At 34.0% G+C, this 17,982-nt stretch overlaps 1 protein-coding gene across 50 annotated transcripts in view; it reads left to right on the top strand.

Annotated features, from left to right (window-relative positions):
* TRIM37 (tripartite motif containing 37) overlaps window positions 1–17,982 on the top strand; it is a 143,750-nt gene that overhangs the window by 42,463 nt on the left and 83,305 nt on the right. For all 50 annotated transcript variants that reach the window (XR_011523435.1, XR_011523433.1, XR_011523434.1 and 47 more), the window contains exons 12-14: window positions 1,658–1,734; window positions 13,746–13,925; window positions 16,752–16,866. Coding sequence is in view for 21 of the 50 variants with exons in the window: in XM_070562330.1 (XP_070418431.1) it covers window positions 1,658–1,734; window positions 13,746–13,925; window positions 16,752–16,866 (372 nt within the window). In the remaining 29 variants the exon portion in view is untranslated. The remainder of the gene's footprint in view (window positions 1–1,657; window positions 1,735–13,745; window positions 13,926–16,751; window positions 16,867–17,982) is intronic.

Here is a 17,982-nt window from a genome sequence, read left to right as displayed (position 1 = left end):
CATTTTGTGATTTTCCTGTTTTCTGGTCCATTAGATGCCCCATTGCATCCCCTTTTTTTCTACCTCACAGATATTGATATCATGCAGGTCTTTGTGGTTGTAATTGCTATGTTGTTACTTGCTTGTATTTTGGGGATTGTAGAGGCAACCTGTCATCTAATTTTGTTGTTTCTGAGCTTATAGGTTTTGCTGTCCAGTTATTTTTTGTTTCGTTTTATGTTTGGATTTGGGAAGTTTCAAAAACTATGCTGCCATTGCTGCAATCTTTCCAGAAACCTCTGCCTGTTGAAAAATCTGAAAAGCCGATATTTTGTTAGAGGTTTGGCTGGCATGTAAATAAGAGTAACAGATTTTGTTCCTTTAAAATTGTGATAATTAAATCCAAAAAAGGTTTCTGCTATTGTTATCTGATGAAGATCCAGAGTGGAAAATGTACATTTCCTTTTATTTATTAATTAATTAGTTTCATTCCAGGGAAATTGTTCTAGGAACATAATTCAAAAGAAGAAAAAAACCCAGCTATTGTAACAAGGGTGTTGATTGATTTCTAAAATCAATGTAATTTGTGATATTATTTTCAATAAAATTCACTAATTTTGGCAAGTTTTGACAAGCATATGCAGTTGTTTAATTATTACCGCAGTCATGATTTGTATTAACCCCAAAAGTTTTCTAATTCCCTTTTTCAGCTAGTCCCTTCTTTCTCCTTTCTAGGCCCCTGTGCAACCACTGATTTGCTTTTGTCCCTATAGTTTTGCTTTTCTAGAATTTCATATAATAGAATCGTACAATATGTGATCTTTTGTATCTGACTTTTTTCACTTAACTGATGATTCATGTATTCATTAGTATTTATTGAATGATTACCATGTCAAATCCTGAAAGCTGTCTTAGGATCTTTTGGAGCAAAGTAGCCTAGAAATGTTCTTGTACCCCTCTATAGTCATATCCCAATAGACGCTGGAGATGAATAATAGGATCTCTGCCCTCCGCCCTCACAGTCTGGTTTGGGGAACAGATGCTTATATATACAGTTAGAACAAATGTAATCCTTTAAAAAAGTAGACATGAACAAAATACTGGAGAAATACAGAAGAGAATAATTCTCTTTTTAAAAATCTCTGTAATAGAAATTTAGACAACTTCTCAATCTCCAGACAGAATCTCATATGGAATCCTAACATGTAAAACATAGAAATTATATTTACTTACTTTTAACATCATGTTACCTTTTTCTATTTTACTCTTTTTTGGTCTTAAATATTATTTTTTTGTCTCATTCCTAGTGAAATTGAGTATTTTTTTGGTGTTTTCTTTTGGGGTTTTCATTTTTCTTGAAGACTGACTTTCAAGAGTTCTGTTATGTTAAAACTTTTAACTCTTTTCACAGTTATTCATGTCTTCCTTCACTTGTGTGCCTTAACATTTTCCTGGCGTTTTTTGTGTGTACCAAGTTTTAAGTTGTTATAGACTCAAATCTCTTGGTCTTTTTATTATTTCTCTTACTGTTTTTAGGCTTAGAAGTACTTTCCAATCCAAATATCAGGTATTAATCTGCATTTTTTTTGTTTTTTTTTTTAAATTCAGTGTGGCTTAAATTTTTACATTTAAATTGATCTGGAGTTTATATTTGAATAACATATTTTTCTTTTTTAAGGATGGGAATGGAGTTGTTCGTGGTTACTACTTATCAGTGTTTCTGGAACTCTCGGCTGGCCTGCCTGAAACTTCCAAGTAAGATATGCAATTAAATAACAAACTAGTGTGTGTTGACACATATTCGTTTTGGCATTTTTTATTAACTACTTTTGTTAATTACTAAGAAGTGTACTAGTATGGAATCCCTGGCAGAGTATGATGGCATAGGCTGGCAGGTCTCATCTGTATGGCCTAAGAACTCTTTATACTCTTAAAATTTATTTTTTTGCTGAGGAAGATTCACCATGAGCTAACATCTGTTCCCAATTTTCCTCTTTTTGCTTGAGGAAGATTCACCCTGTGCTGACATCTGTGCCAGTCTTCCTCTGTTTTGTACGTGGATTGCCACCACAGCATGGCTGCTGATGAGTGGTGTCAGTCCACGCCTGGGAACCGAACCCAGGCCGCCAAAGCGGAGCATGGCAAACTTAACCACTATGCCACGGGTCTGGCCCCCCAATGAGTTTTTCTTTATGTGGGTTATATCTCTTGATATTTTCTGAATTAGAAATTAAAACAGAAAAATATTTTAAATTTATTAATTCACTTTAAAGTAATAGTAGAGGTATTACATATTAATATAAGTAGCGTTTTCTTGAAAAATAACTTTTTCTATAAGTAATATTTGGTGAGAAAACTTTCATTTTGTGTTTTTGGAACTCTCTTACTATATGCCTTAAAAAAGGCAACTGGATTCTCACATCTGGTGCTATATTCAGTTTGTTGCAGTAAGTTGTTTTGGTTGAATTATATGTATAAAATCTGGCCTCACAGATTTTGAATATCGTATGTAGTTGGGAAAAGTCTTTTTAATGAGATAGAATTCACATACCATAAAATTCACCTTATAAATAAGAGTACAACTCAGTAGATTTTAGTATACTAAAATATATATTCCCTGAGTTTCTACCACCATCACCAGTATCTAATTTCAGAACATTTTTATTACTCTGCAAAGAAACTCCATACCTATTAGCAGTCATTTCCTATTCCCCTTTCCCCTAGCCCCTGGCAACCACTAATCTACTTTTTGTTAAGGAGGAACACTTTAAGCAGCAGTTTTAGATAGCTCTGAATCTTCTTTGATATTACACTAAAACTGAACAAGTGGTTGTTTGTTAAAGGTAATTTACATTTATATAATGTGGAATCTGGAACCGTATCAGTGAATTTTATTTTACTCTATTACATTAAAATCTGTTACTTTGAAATAAGATATCTCTTCCAGCTATAATGGTGTAATGGGGGTAACCCCTTCTGCAACAACAACAATAAAAAAAATGGAAACAACATTTTCTAGACATTGGACATGAGGCAACAAATGACAGCAACTCCAGAGAGAGAAGAAGCAGAGAAGTGAACTCTATAATTGCCCCATCTTACAGCCTTGAGCATTTTCAAGCTATAACACAGGGCGGGGGAACTGAGATAGAGTCTGACAGACTCCTTGAGTTGTGGAGACAATGCTGAGTGCCCCGGAAGACAACACAACTAGAGTGTTTTGGACAGAATACCAGGGAGGAGAGAGCTGCACAGACAGAGAACTCCAGACATCTGTAGAGTGTTCCCTTCAAGTATTCAGCAGAGTACTGATCAGGCCGTGTGTGTGAGGAAACTTCCTGAAGTTGGGAAAATAACCATCTGAAAGGATTAGAGGGAGTGGTGCCTGTTGCTCATACAGGGCTAGGAACTGTGTCTGTTACCACTACAGTGGAGAAATTTATAATTCATGGGGCACTGGGTAGAGCACTGAGGAAATTTTTGCTTGGTAGTGGGAACTGTTAGTCCTAGATGGAACACTGCTCCAGACCCAGCTAACAAATAAAAGCAAGACCTGAAAGGATCAAATTGTGTCTAATAACTGCATTCCCGAGCAAAGCTCAAGAAAATTTAAAAGATCTCAAAAATATCCAGCACCCTGCAAAGTAAAATTTACAATGGCTGGTGTTTGAGCAAAAATTAATTGACATGCAAAGAGGCAGGAAAACATAACAAATAGAATATTCAATCAATCAAAATCGAGCAAGATCTGTTTTTCTTTATGTGGGTTATATCAATATTTTCTGAATTAGAAATCAGAAAAATTTTATTAATTCACTTAATAAACCTACGTATATTAACACACGTTTTAATGAATAATCAACTTTTCTAAGGCAAAATAATATTTGATGGGAAAACTTGTCTTGTTTTGCAATTTTGGAAATTTCTGTATGGCTTAAAAAAAGACAGCTGGATTTGTATGTGAGAATTAGGAGAGAAGGACATTTAAAACTGTTAATAACCTTCATATTTGTTCAAAAATTAAGTAGAGATATGGAAGATATAAAAGATTCAAACTGAACTTGAAAATGAACTGTATTTGAGATGAAAAATACACTGGATGGCATGAATGACAGACTAGATATTGCAAAAGAAAAGATTAATGAACTTGAAGACGTAACAGTAGTAACGATTAAAAATGAAACATAAAAAAACTAAATTCTAAAACAGTAAAACAACTTGAGGCAGCTTAATATAGAGATAACTGGAATCCTCAAAGGAGAGGATGGGAAGAAAAAACAAAGAAATAATGGTGAGATCTTTTCAAACTTGATGAAAATTTTAAACCCACAGATCCAGGAAGTTCATTGAGGTACAAGCACATGAAACATGAAGAAAACACCAAAGCACATCATAATTGCTCAAAACTAGTGATAAAAAGAAAATCTTAGGGGCCAGCCCTGTGGCTGAGCAGTTAAGTTCACGTACTCTGTTTTGGCGGCCCAGGGTTTCGCCAGTTCGAATTCTGGGTGTGGACATGGCACCGCTTGTCAGGCCATGCTGAGGCGGTGTCCCACATGCCACAACTAGAGGGACCCACAACTAAAAATACACAACTATGTGCCAGGGGGGTTTGGGGGAGAAAAAGGAAAAAAATAAAATCTTTGAGGGGAAAAAAAAAAGAAAATCTTAAATTGTCAGTCCATGTAGAGGCACAAGGATAAAGATGAAATCAGATTTCTCACTGGAAACAATATATGTGAAATGATAATAGAGCAACATCTTAAAAGGACTGAAAGAAAAAAATATCAACCTAGAATTCTGTACCCAGCAAAAATGTCTTTTAAAAAATAAAGGTGAAATAAAGACATTTTCAGACGTATTTTCAGACCTGAAGTATAAGAAATTTTAAAACATTTCTTTCAGATGGAAGGAAAATAATACCAGTTGGACATCTGAATCTAAACAAAAGAATGAAGAGCACCAGAAATGGAAGCTGCATGGATAAATAAAACAGTTTTGCCTATTATTAGAATAAGTTTAAATGAAAATTGACTTTTTAAATGAAATTAATAACGTGCTTTGGAGTTTATGACATATGTAGAAGTAAAATACATGACAACAAAAGCATCAAGACCAAAAGAGGAGAGCATGGAAGTCGAGTAAAATTTGGACACTGGATGAAGTGGTGTAATAGGAAAGTTGGACTGCAATAAGTTAAAGATATACACTATTATATTAGTTTCTTTTGCCTGCTGTAACAAATTAACCACAAACCTGGTGGTTTAAAACAGTGGAATTTTTTCCTTTCATAGTTCTGGAGGCCAGAAATTGAAAAACTATTGCTAGGCCCAAATCAGGAGTTCAGCAGGGTTATTCTACTGGCTCTCAAGCAGTAGGTGAGAATACATTCCTTCCCTCTTTCAGCTTCTCGTTGCTGCTGGCATTCCTTGGCTTGTGTCCACATCACTCTTATCTCTGCCTTCAAACACATTATCTCGTCTTTTTATGTCTCTGCCAAATCTTCCTCTGCTTTCCTCTTATAACAACACTGATGATTACTTAGGGTCCAGATGGATAATCTAGGATAGTCCCCTCATCTCAAGATCCTTAATCACAGTTGTATACTCCCCTTTTATGCCATAAAAGGTAACATTTGCGGTTTTCAGGGATTAGAATGTGGATATCTGGGAGGTGGGGGGCTGACATTGTTCAGCCTATCACAACTATCAACTAAAGACAGTGCTAAAATGACAAAGATATATAGCTAGTAGTGCAAGAAAGGAGATAAAATGGAATTATAAACAAATACTTAATCTTAACGGAGGCAGGAAAAGGTAATAGGTAACAGAACAGATGGGATAGATACCAAGATGTGTTAATGTGAATGGTCTAAACATCCCAGTTAAAAGGCAGAAATTGTCAGATTGGCTAAAAAACCAAGTTCAAGTGTATGCTGCTCACTAGGAACACCCTGTAAATATAAAGATATACTAGTTCTAGTCACAAGCAAGTTGGAATTGCTATTTTAATGAACACTGCTCCAGACCCAGCTAACAAATAAAAGCAAGACCTGAAAGGATCAAATTGTGTCTAATAACTTAACTGCATTTCAAAGCAGAGACTATTACCAGAGATGAAGTTTGTTTCATAGTGATAAAAGGATCAATTAATGAAAAGGACATAGAATGATTCTAAACATTTATGTTTATGCCTCTGATAACAGGTCTTCAAAATACATGAAGCAAAAACTGATAGAAGGAGAAATAGACAAAAACTCTTCTCTCAATTGATATAATAATCAGAAAATCAACAATACTATCAACCAAGCTAACCTGATTGACATTTATAGAACAATCCAACAATAGCAGAATACAAGTTATTCTGAAGAGCACACAGAATATTTACCAAGATAGAACATATTCTGGGACACAAAACATGCCCTAATAAGTTCAAAAGGATTCAACTCATTCAAAGTATATCTCTTACCATAATGGAATTAATTTAGATATTAATAACAGATATTTTGAAAATCTGAAGTATGTGAAAGTTAAGTAACAAACTTCTGAATAACCCCTGGATCAAAGAGGAAATCATAAAGGGTTTTTAGAAAGTGTTTTGAACTGAATGAAAATGAAAACACAACATATTAGAATTTGTAGTATGCTGTTAAAGCAGTAGGTATGGGGAAATTTATAGTACTACATATTTATATAAATGAAAAGTAGAAAGGTCTCAATGATCTCGATGTCTACTTTAATAAACTGGAAAAAAAAGAACAAGTTAAATGGAAAATAAGCAGAAGAAAGGACATAATAGTGATCAAAGCAGAATGCAATGAAATAAAAACCAGAAAAGCAATAGAGAAAATCATAGAAATCAAAAGACCAACAAAATTTGATTTTAATCACTATGTGATTATAAGAATTATAATAAAGCTACAGAGTTAGCATAAGGATAGACAAATTGATCATGGAAAATACTAGAGAGTCCAGAAATAAACCCACATTCATAAGGACAACTACTTTTTGACAAAGATGCAAACTGCTGTGGAGAGAGTATAATCTTTTCAACAAATTGTGCTTGAACATTTGTGAAAAAATTGAACATTTTCAACAAATTGTGCTTGAACATTTGTGAAAAAATAAACTTAGATCCATGCTTCACACTTTATACATATATTAACTGAAAATTCATCATAGACCTAGATTTAAATCCTAAAACCATAAAACTTATAGGAGACAATCTGTGACTTTAGGTTGGACAGTGATATTTTAGTTACACTGCAGAAGCACAATCCATAAAATAACACATTTATAAATTAGACTTAATGAAAATTATGAAGTTGTCTTCTTCAAATTACATTGACTTGTATCCAGAATATATAAAGTACTCTCAAAACTCAACAATAACAAGTAAACAATCTCCTTCCCTACTTTGGCAAAATGTTGATCAGACACCTCACTAAGGAAGATAGATGGCAAAATAACCTATGTAAGATGTTTAATAACATTAGTCATTAGGGAAATAGAAATTTATCAACAATACGATACCGCTATATCCTGAGTGGCTAAGATTAAAAATATACCAAGTGTTGGCAAGAATTGGAGAAATTTGAAGTCTCATATGTTCCTAGTGGGATTGTAAAAAATACAAACACTTTCGTAAGCCATTTGATAGCTTGTTAAAAAGTTAAACATAGGGGGCTGGCCCCGTGGCCGAGCGGTTAAGTTCGCGCACTCAGCTGCAGGCTGCCCAGTGTTTCGTTGGTTCGAGTCCTGGGCGCGGACATGGCACTGCTCATCAGACCACGCTGAGGCGGCGTCCCACATGCCACAACTAGAAGGACCCACAACGAAGAATATACAACTATGTACTGGGAGAAAAAAGGAAAAAAATAAAATCTTTAAAAAAAAAAAAAGTTAAACATAGGCTTACTGTATAACTCAGGTAAACCACTCCTAGGTATTTACCCAAGAGGAAAGGAACTAAATGTCCTTACAAAGACTTTTATACAAATGTTTATAGCAGCTTTACAGGAGTACCTCGGATATGCTGCAGGTTCTGTTCTGTTCCAGACCACTGCAGTAAAGTGAATATTGCAGTAAAGTGAGTTGCACGAAGTTTTTGGTTTCCCAGTGTATATAAAAGTTGTTTTATACTATACTGTGGTCTAAGTGTGCAGTAGCATTATGTCTGAAACAATGTATATACCTTAATTAAAAAAGTTTATTACTAAAAAATGCTAACCATCATATGAGTCTTCAGTGAGTCATAATCTTTTTGCTGATGGAGGTTCTTCTACAAAATGCAATGCCTGTGAAGCACAGTAAAACCAAGTATGGCTGTATTTGTAATAGCCAAGTAGAATCAGCCCTAATTTCTATCAACAGATGAATGGATAAACAAATTTTGGTATGACCATACAGTGGAATACCACTCAGCAATAAAAAGTAATGAACTGTTGATATATACAACAACATTAATGACTTCTAAATTAACTTAGTGAGAGAAACCAGACAAAAAGAAGATGCATATATGATTCCACTTATATAAAACTGTAGAAAAATGCAAACTAATCTATAGTGACAGAATGCAGATGTGTGGTTGCTGGGAGGTGGGGGGACAAGCAGGGCTGGGTTTGGGTGGAGGGAGAAAGTAGGAAGGAGAGATTTACAAAAGGTAGAGGAAATTTAGGGAGATGATGGATACGTTGAGTATCTTGATTTTGTTAATGGTGATGGTTTCATGGGTGTATACATAGGTCAAAACTTAACAAATTATACACTTCAAATAGGTCCAGCTTTATTTCCATTATACTTCATTAAAGCTGTCTACTCAAAAACCAAGCAACAAAAACTATTTTTCTGTTGTGTACTTTGAATGGATCTTTTACTCATGCATGATTTTGTAATGTGCACTGATCATTTGGAAAATAATGGTTTACTAATAAACATGCAGTTCACACATTTCATTATAAAATGTCAAATAATCACATTCATTGATATCACCATTTTTATGAGGAAAGTCTTAAAAGTGTTGGAAAGCGTTTAAGCTCAGGTATTACATAGAAATTTTTCAGAATTATGATTTTTTATGTGAATGCTTATGTTTTATCATCGACAACAGTGTGACATTTCTTTTCCTTAGTTCTTTTGGTCCAGAAACTGTCTGCCAGATATCCACAACTGAATAACTCTTGTCAGTTGTTCTTTCAACTTGATGTTTCACCAGAAAAGTTAGTAATGAGCTTGCAATTCAGTCAAGGTGATTTCCCCAAGACAGCCATTGCATGTCACTACGCAGCACGAGTACTTAATGCGTATTTCCCGTTTTGTGACACCAAGAGTTGAGGTGTAATAACATTTATCACTTTTAGTACTTCATCAAAGACATTCTTGAGAGACACTGCCTTTTTCCCCCCACATCTGAAAGCATTAGGCAATGAATAATTTAATGACTACTGGTATATTTAAACTACCATTGCTTTTACACCATTAGTGCAAATGTCAACACAGTGAAAAAGGCAAATAATGTTTAGTCTTATTAGGAAAATTGTTTTGGCTTTTTGGATCTCTGAAAGGATCATAGGAACTGAGCCCCAGGGACACACAGTCTAAATTTTAATAGCCTCTGGCATAGACTAACCTTAATGCATAATATTCTTGCCATCACTGGTGAGTCATACCATGAATAAAGCTAGTAATGTGGAAAAGTTTCTGGCCTTTGAATTCTAAGTATGATTTAGTTGTAGCTCTGCTCCAGATCTCCTGTGTGATCTGAAACAGTGTTATAACAGCTAACATCTACTGAGTTTATACTTTGTACCAGGCACTGTGCTTTCCATAACGCACTTTGCTTTGCCAACACCCTGTGACTTGTAGGTTCTATTATCACTCTCATTTCACAGACAGAAATACAATGGCTTAGGTAAGTTTTTCACTCAAGTTCAGCATTGTTTAAACAGCAATCTGTTTAACACAAATTTTTCAGTCTCTCTATTCTTTGTTCTTAACCACCAACCTCTGTTTGATTTCCTGATGCCAGCCCTTGTGATTGGAACGTGGTTAAGCTTGGGCAGAATTATAAGAAGTTCAGTGATTATAGGATTTTGTTCATGTTCCTGTTGCTACCATTAATCTTGGTCCTCTCCTTTTCTCTTGGTTAATCTGTTTGCTGATCTACCTGTTTCTTGCCTTGTGAAAATTCTCCTTCCTCTTTTACTGATATGTAGATTTTGTGATAATTTCTTTTGCCTTTGATACTGGTTTCATCTTGGTGCTTAAAGTTCACATTGTCTTAGAAATAGTAATAGCATCAGTGATAATAAAATATTATCATTCAGGATACTAAGGTTCAAAAAGATTAGAGTTTGTCTATTTGTAAAAAAAAAAGAATTTCTATGTTTGTCAGATATCTAAATACCTTAATGAAGCTGTTCTATTCTCATAAAAACAAACATCTTATCTATTAATTCTCTTAACACTTCACTAAGCCTAGAGAAGAGTTCTGAATGCTTTTTCATTAAATATTGAAATGTCATTCAATTATGGAATTCAGAGTTTAACAGTGAAGTAGTTTAATTGCCAAAATATGGAAGAAAAAGTTAAATCATTGTATCATTATCTAGTAGCTTTTAGTCTCACTTGGGACCCTGCAGAAATATTTTAATTTCTTTATGCTTAAAAATTTATACAAAGGTGTATGACAGCCTGCACATATGTGTAGGCTGTCAGAAGAAATTTGTACATGAGTAACATCCTGGAATTGACTCTTTGACAGTGTTTCCTGAGTGCCTTTTGTTTTAGAGATGGGAATTTGTGTTGCTTAAGGAAAGAGTTGAAGTTTTTCTGAGGGAGTAATTATAATGAGACTAAAATTTTTAAGTTAACAGTTATTAAATTTATTCTCACTTTCAGTTTGACAGAAGAAAAGTTGTGGGTTTTTTTCCCCCCTGAGGAAGATTGGCCCTGAGTTTACATCTGTGCCAGTCTTCCTCTATTTTATATGTGGTTCACCACCACAGCGTGGGTAAATGAGTGGTATAGGTCCACACCCGGGATCCAAATTTATGAACCTGGGCTGCCAAAGCACAGCTCCCTGAACTTAACCACTAGGCCACAGGGCTGGCCCAGAAGAAAAGAATTTAAATTGAAATATTCAAATTTAAGGTTTTAGTTTTATCTAAGATTAGGATTGAGTACTATGTAAATAATTTAACTTGGATTAATTGCCATATTTATTAGAAACATCTGTATCTGTTGTGATTTTAAAGAACTAATGTAGATAAAAGAATGATTATTACATGGTTTTCTGTACAAAGGAACTGCTTTTTCAAAAACTGTTTTATATTGATTTTAAACTTTTACCTGTCTTGATCCTGGATGTATTTGGCCATCTGCATTAATGTTTTTCTGCCCAGATTTTCAGTATTCTTAATTATTTCTCTCGGAGTTTTGACTTTCTCACTGATTTTTAAAATAGAAGTAAAAAGTTTATTTTTCTGAGGTGAAATTCACATAATATGTAATTAACCATTTTTAAATATACAATTCAGTGGAACTTAGTGCATTTACAGTGTTGCACAACCACCACCTCTCTCTCATTTCAGAATATTTTCCTCTGTCAGGAACACCCCATACCCATTAAGTAAACACTCCCCATCCTTCCTTCTCTCATTCCTAAGCACCTGCTACTCTGCTTTCTCTCTCTGTGTATTTATTTGCATGTTCTGGATATTTCATATAAAAGGCCATATGATATGGGACCTTTTGTGTTTGTTTGGCTTATGTTCCCTTAGTAAGTGTTTTCAAGGTTCACCCATGTTGAAGCATACGTCAGAACTTCATTCCTTTATATAATATCCCAGTTTGGGTATAGACTTCAATTTGTTAATCCATTCATCTGTTGATGGACGTTTGGATTGTTTCCACCTTTTGGCTTTTATGAATAATTCTGCTGTAAATATTCATGTACAAGTTTCTATATGGACATATGTTTTCATTACTTTTGAATATATACTTAGTTTGGAATTACTGGATTATATGGTAATTCTATGTTTAATGTTTTGGGGAACTGCCAGACTGTTTTCCACATTGGCTTCACCATTCTGTCTTCCTACCTGCAATGTGCGAGAGTTCATATTTCTCCACATCCTCACCAATACTTAATTATTTTCCATTTTTAAGTATATTTTGTAGCTATCCTAGTGTGTATGAAGTGATGTCTCATTGTGGTTTGGAGTTGCATTTCCTTAATAACTGGTGAAGTTGAACACTTTTCTTGTGCTTATTGGCCATTTATATATCTTCTTCAGAGAAATGTCTATTTAAGTCCATTGCCTCTTTTTAAATTAGGTTGTCTTTTTGTTGTCTAGTTGTAAGAATTCCTTATATATTTTGTGTACTAAACCATTGTGAGATAGATGGTTTGACAATAGTTTCTCCCATTCTGTAGGTTTTTTTCACTTTCTTGGTAACGTCCTTTGGTACTCAAAAGTTTAAAATTTTTATGAAGTCCAAGTTATCTGTTTTTTCTTTTGTTGCTCATATGTTGGAGTCAAATCTACAAATCCATTGCCATGTTTGAATTTATGACGTTTCACTCCTGTGTTTTCTTCTAAGAGTTTTACTCCTTACATTTAGGTCCATTTTGATCCATTTTGAGTTAGTTTTTGTATATGAAGCTAGACAGGGATACAACTTCATTCTTTTGCATGTGGCTGTCCAATTTTCTCAGTACCGTTTATTGAAGAGATTTTTCTTTCCCTATGGAATGATCTTGGGACCCTTGTCAAAAATTAATTGTGCATAGATATTTAGTTTTATTTCTGGACATTTAATAGCACCCTTTGTGCTACAGTGGTGACCTGATTACTTGCCTAAAGTTCTAGGCAGACAAAATATCACAGCTTTTGTATTGGTTGGTTCTTTGTACCATCAGTCCAGATAACATACTGTGAGAGATACTAATGTAAAAATCATTTGACAGTGCTTAAAGAAATATATCTCATATTTGTAGGTAAAGAGCTATAATTTTTTCTTTTGCCTTTGCCAGCAGAAATAGCGGGTCGAGCTATGGTGTTTTTGTTTTAAATTATCTCCATCAAAAAAGAGAAGCTTTATGGCTATCATTGAGTGTTCCTTCTGATTATCTTCATTTCTTCCCTTTTCTTTCTTCTTGTAATAACAGTGCTTTCTTAGTAAAAATGAGTTTGAAGACTCGAAAGTTTTCTTCTGTATATGATAGAGAAATCTGAATATATTGGTTTTCCCAATGCATACTTATTTTATGTTTTTTTATTTTTAGAAATTTTTATAGGCTTGAATTTCTGAACACACAGTTAATGTGTTATAACTTGAATTGGAAAAATAGAGTATTTCAAAATTTATTTTAGAATAGTGTAGTGGTAAGCCTCAAAGGAAATGGCAGAATCTTCATATGTGAGGAAATATAGGTAATGAATATATGGAAAAATATATAGTGTTGCTGAAACAAAAGTAACTTTGAAAGTACTGTTTTATACAGAATTTATGTATTTTTTAAGGTAGTGTTTTATACCTGTCATATTTAAGGGAAAAAAGGATCTAGTGCTGCTCATGTTGTGGTAACCCATTTATAATTCTGCCGTCTTTATAAATGATAGTATCCTTTCTGAAAGAAATGTAACTGTATGTATTAACAAGTTTGTTCTCAAGTAATCACCGAATGTAGTGGCCTTGGTGTTCTGGTGAGTCATTTATTCTTGCTTTACTACTCTATATTAATAGTCTGTTTTTCAATTTTAGATATGAATATCGTGTAGAGATGGTTCATCAGTCCTGCAATGATCCTACCAAAAATATCATTCGAGAATTTGCATCTGACTTTGAAGTTGGAGAATGCTGGGGTTATAATAGATTTTTTCGTTTGGACTTACTTGCAAATGAAGGATACTTGAATCGACAAAACGATACAGTGATTTTAAGGTAATAGGAAACATTTGATGATGTAGCTTTTATCATGGGGGAATAATACCATCAGAACATTTAAGAAATGTTCGTTTAAGAAAGGTGAATATTGAAATTCACTCATTTAACTATAACCTTACTGTGTTTTTAGACATTTCATTTTAGGAGTCCTGTGTAGTCAATGAATAATATAAATTAGTCAGAAATGTGCTTGACATCTAGTTAGTAATTCCATAAAAAGGAAAGTACTACTTACAGTAAATGTAGTAGTGTCTCATTTTTCCATTGAACTTCTAGCACCCTCACCATTTGGAAATCGAAGAATAGTGAGGGATCAAGTGCTTATTTTTTTCACTTAACATTTTATATTACATTTGGGTTTTACTGGTTTTACAAGCTTAACTTCACAAAAGATTTTTCACTTCTAAATAACAGCAAATTAAAAGTAAGAGAATAGAGATGAAAATTGAGTAAAACTAAGTGATATTAGTTGGTGTGCTATTTGCAAGAAAGGACAGAACATAAAGTGGCTATAAAACCACTAAAGCCCCATTTAATCTTGTGGTAACCTTTACAAGTCAGAAGTTTGGGGGCATCATTACATGATGTTTTAATTTGGTAATCAAAATGAGAACCTAAAGTAGGTTCAAATGTGTTTTGAACTGAGAGGTTTCGGAGTGTTTAACAGTTTGGAAAGTTTCTGTCAAAACAAGTTTAAAAGATTTTTTTCTTGAAAGTGATTTGATACACTATTAAATTTCACTTATTCTGAGCTCTTTGTTCTTAAGCATGCTGGAGGAGTTGCTAAAATATCAACCTTTACTATTGTGTGTTCTTCATAACTTTTCTGGGAGAATAAGCAAGTGAAAAAAGAGATTATTGCATTTCAATGTAGAAAAAAGTTCATGTTTTTTGACATCTTTTCTTCTGGGGATTGTTTTAGTTCCATTTTATAACCTTTCAGGTTTTTGTATTTTTGTTAATTCACTAAAAGAAATAATTTGTTGCTATTTCACACCCAAACCATAGAGAAGATTACAAAATTGCTCAGTCATCAATTTTACCAGTTTACAAAGGAGCCATTTTTTCTAGCCTTAGTTTTCTTCTTATTGAAGTCATAGTAACATTGAATCTTTCTGGTGGCAGTCTGTGTGATGGAGTTTCCTTTTTTTTAATGCCTAACCTCTAGTTCTTTATTTAGGCCATCCTTGTTTATAACAAAACTTATACTTAGAGACTTGAATATTAGTATAGGAACAGATTCCTCTTATGATGTTTAATTATTATTGATTCAGCAAGATTTACTTAGTTTGTGCCTAGCACTGGGCTAAGAAAGAATAAGACATGGTTTTTGTCCTCAGGAAACTCAAGGTGAAATGGGCAGATAAAAACAGAATGTATTATTCTGCATGATAGTGCTATAATGGCAGTAGAAATAAATTGCTGTGGAGTTTATGGAGATGGGGCTTTTAATTATCCTATTACTTATAATATTTAATGAAAGAGTGCTCAGAATTAAAACTTCATGATTCTGATGGAATTTTATATGCACTTATTAGAAAGTTACTTAAGACTTCTCTGTCACTATATATGAGTTAAATATATTTTATTATTCTTTCATTAAAAGAGAAAGTTAAGGAATTTTACCTGCTGCTTGCTTTTGTTTTAATGGCACAAATACTAAAAATAATGTGCAAGGTTCACCACAGTTTCATTAGTAATTCAAAGATGATAATACTCTGTAGAAAGTCTTACTAATCTCTTACTAATGTATACTGTCTAGGCAGTATCCAATTGGAATGGTGGTTGAGTGAATCATCTCTGCCCTCTGATGCATGAGTATCCTTAATTAAAAATAGTTAATCTGCTGCAGACAATTATTAGATGATCAGTAGATTCATACACTAGCTGTAGAATCCTAGAAAAAATGGAATGGTAGTTAACATAATGGTGGCAAGACTGGAAGAAGGATTTGCAGGCTTCCAAATAAGTCTTGCCTCTTGTGACTCTTTCTTCAGAAGCATCTTTACACATTACTTTGATTCTTTTTCACTGTAAGTGGAGTCATGTTCAGCTATCCTAAAAAGGTACAGGTCTTTTTGTTTTTGTAAGTATTGGTTTCTTAAAAGTACAGATAACTGAATGGATTAAGATCCTATCATTTATCCATTAATATGCTTTAATATAGATACTGTTTTCCTAATCCTAGGTGAAATATGCCAGATTGTGATATGAGTTTTGGTTTCAGGCTGCCATTTGGAGACCTTGGGAATATGGGTTATTTACAGCATGCAACTCTGCAGGGACAGTAAAGCAGTTCTAGGTAGTTGACCCTTTAAGTGATTTTTTTTCACTGAGGAGCAGGAAATATGGGAATGTGACATGAAAGAGGGAAAGAAAAAGAGCAGTGCCTAAAACAAACTTTGCCTCTTTTGCTAGGGTCCTACCCAGGCAAGAAAGGGGAGAAAAAGTGTTAGCTTCCTCCTTCCTGCATGGTATGGTCCTCTTCTTCCCAACTCGTGATCAGCATTGTATTTGAGCTAGATTCTTATAATAAATGTCCTTCAGTAGGTCAGTTTGGGAGCTTAACCATGATGTATAATGTTATTTCCTTAGAAAAGTAGTTTGAGTTTAGACAACTGACTTATAGATGACTCTTCAGAACCTTATGCCGTAATTTGTGGACTACGTATTTAAATGGCAGATACCAAGAGCTCTGAGTTCATTTTGAATTTGGCCTTATAACATAATCAAGTAAACTTAAAATTGTAGAACTAATAGATGCAAGACTTAGTTGATGTTTTACTATTTGGATTATGTTTCACGTGCAGCTATTCTTTTAAGGTTTCAGGTTCGTTCACCAACTTTCTTTCAAAAATGCCGGGACCAGCATTGGTATATTACCCAATTGGAAGCTGCACAGACTAGCTATATCCAACAAATAAATAACCTTAAAGAGGTAAGCAAAAAAGATATATTTTGGGTTTAGTGTTTCATATTGTTTTATTGGCTCATAGTATTTGTAATTAGATTTTGGGTATTTATTGCTGTTTTTTTTTTAATTTAATTTAATTTATTTAAATTTTTGCTGAGGAAGATTTGCCCTGAGCTAACATCTGTGCTAATCTTCCTCTATTTTTCAGTATGTGGGTGATAGCACAGCATGGCTGCTAACAGAGTGGTGTAGGTCTGTGCCCAGGAACCGAACTCTGACCACCAAAGTGGAATGTGCTGACCTTAACCACTAGGCCACCAGGGCTGGCCCACTGTAATTTTGTAGAAAAATCCAGCTATTTTATTCTCCATCCTTACTACCTTTGAGACTTTTAATTCTGCACTAATTCAGTAGCCACTAGGCACATATGGCTATGTAAATTTAAATTTCAGTTCCTTAGTTGCACTAGCCACATTTCAACTGCTTTTATTGGGCATTGTGGATATAGAATATTTCCATCACATAAAATTGTATTGGATGGTACTGCTCTAGTTTGAGGTAAAGTCTTCATGTTTCTTTCAGTGACTTGAGTTTTCTCTTGCCCTTACTGTCTAGAAGTTAGAGGATTCTGTACTATAGAACAATTTAAGTGGCCACATCTTGAATTCTCACTATTTTTGGACTGAGTACTAGGGAGGATCAGTTAATGAATTTTTATTTTGTGATGGTAAACTAAATGATGTAAGGAATGTTTCTTCCTTCCAGTGGACATTGGGATAGGGAGGAAGGTTTGAAGTGCTGAGAGTAGTTGATAGATGATGGAGGAAAATACAATAAATACATACTTTCAGAGATTTTCGTGTCAAATGTACTATTTAAAACTGCCAGTATTTACTATACAGATTGCTGACTGTATGTGTATCTTGGGCAGGATATGAGAAGAAGGATGAGAGTAAATTGGGCAGTTTTTCTTTGTCATAGATTTTTCCATAAGCAGAAAGCAGGAGTGGGGATGAGAGAGATGGTTCAAGGAATGGTTTTAGGAGCATCTAGATATATTTTTTTTACTTGAAATGTTTTTTACTGTACCAGTAAAACACTGCTTATGATTCATGTTTATTTGTGCTATTCTTGTTTTAA

Source organism: Equus przewalskii, chromosome 10 (assembly GCF_037783145.1).
Source record: "Equus przewalskii isolate Varuska chromosome 10, EquPr2, whole genome shotgun sequence".
NCBI classification, from domain to species: Eukaryota; Metazoa; Chordata; class Mammalia; order Perissodactyla; family Equidae; genus Equus; species Equus przewalskii.
Note: the sequence above shows the minus strand (reverse complement) of the source record. Positions and strands in the feature narration are given on the sequence as shown.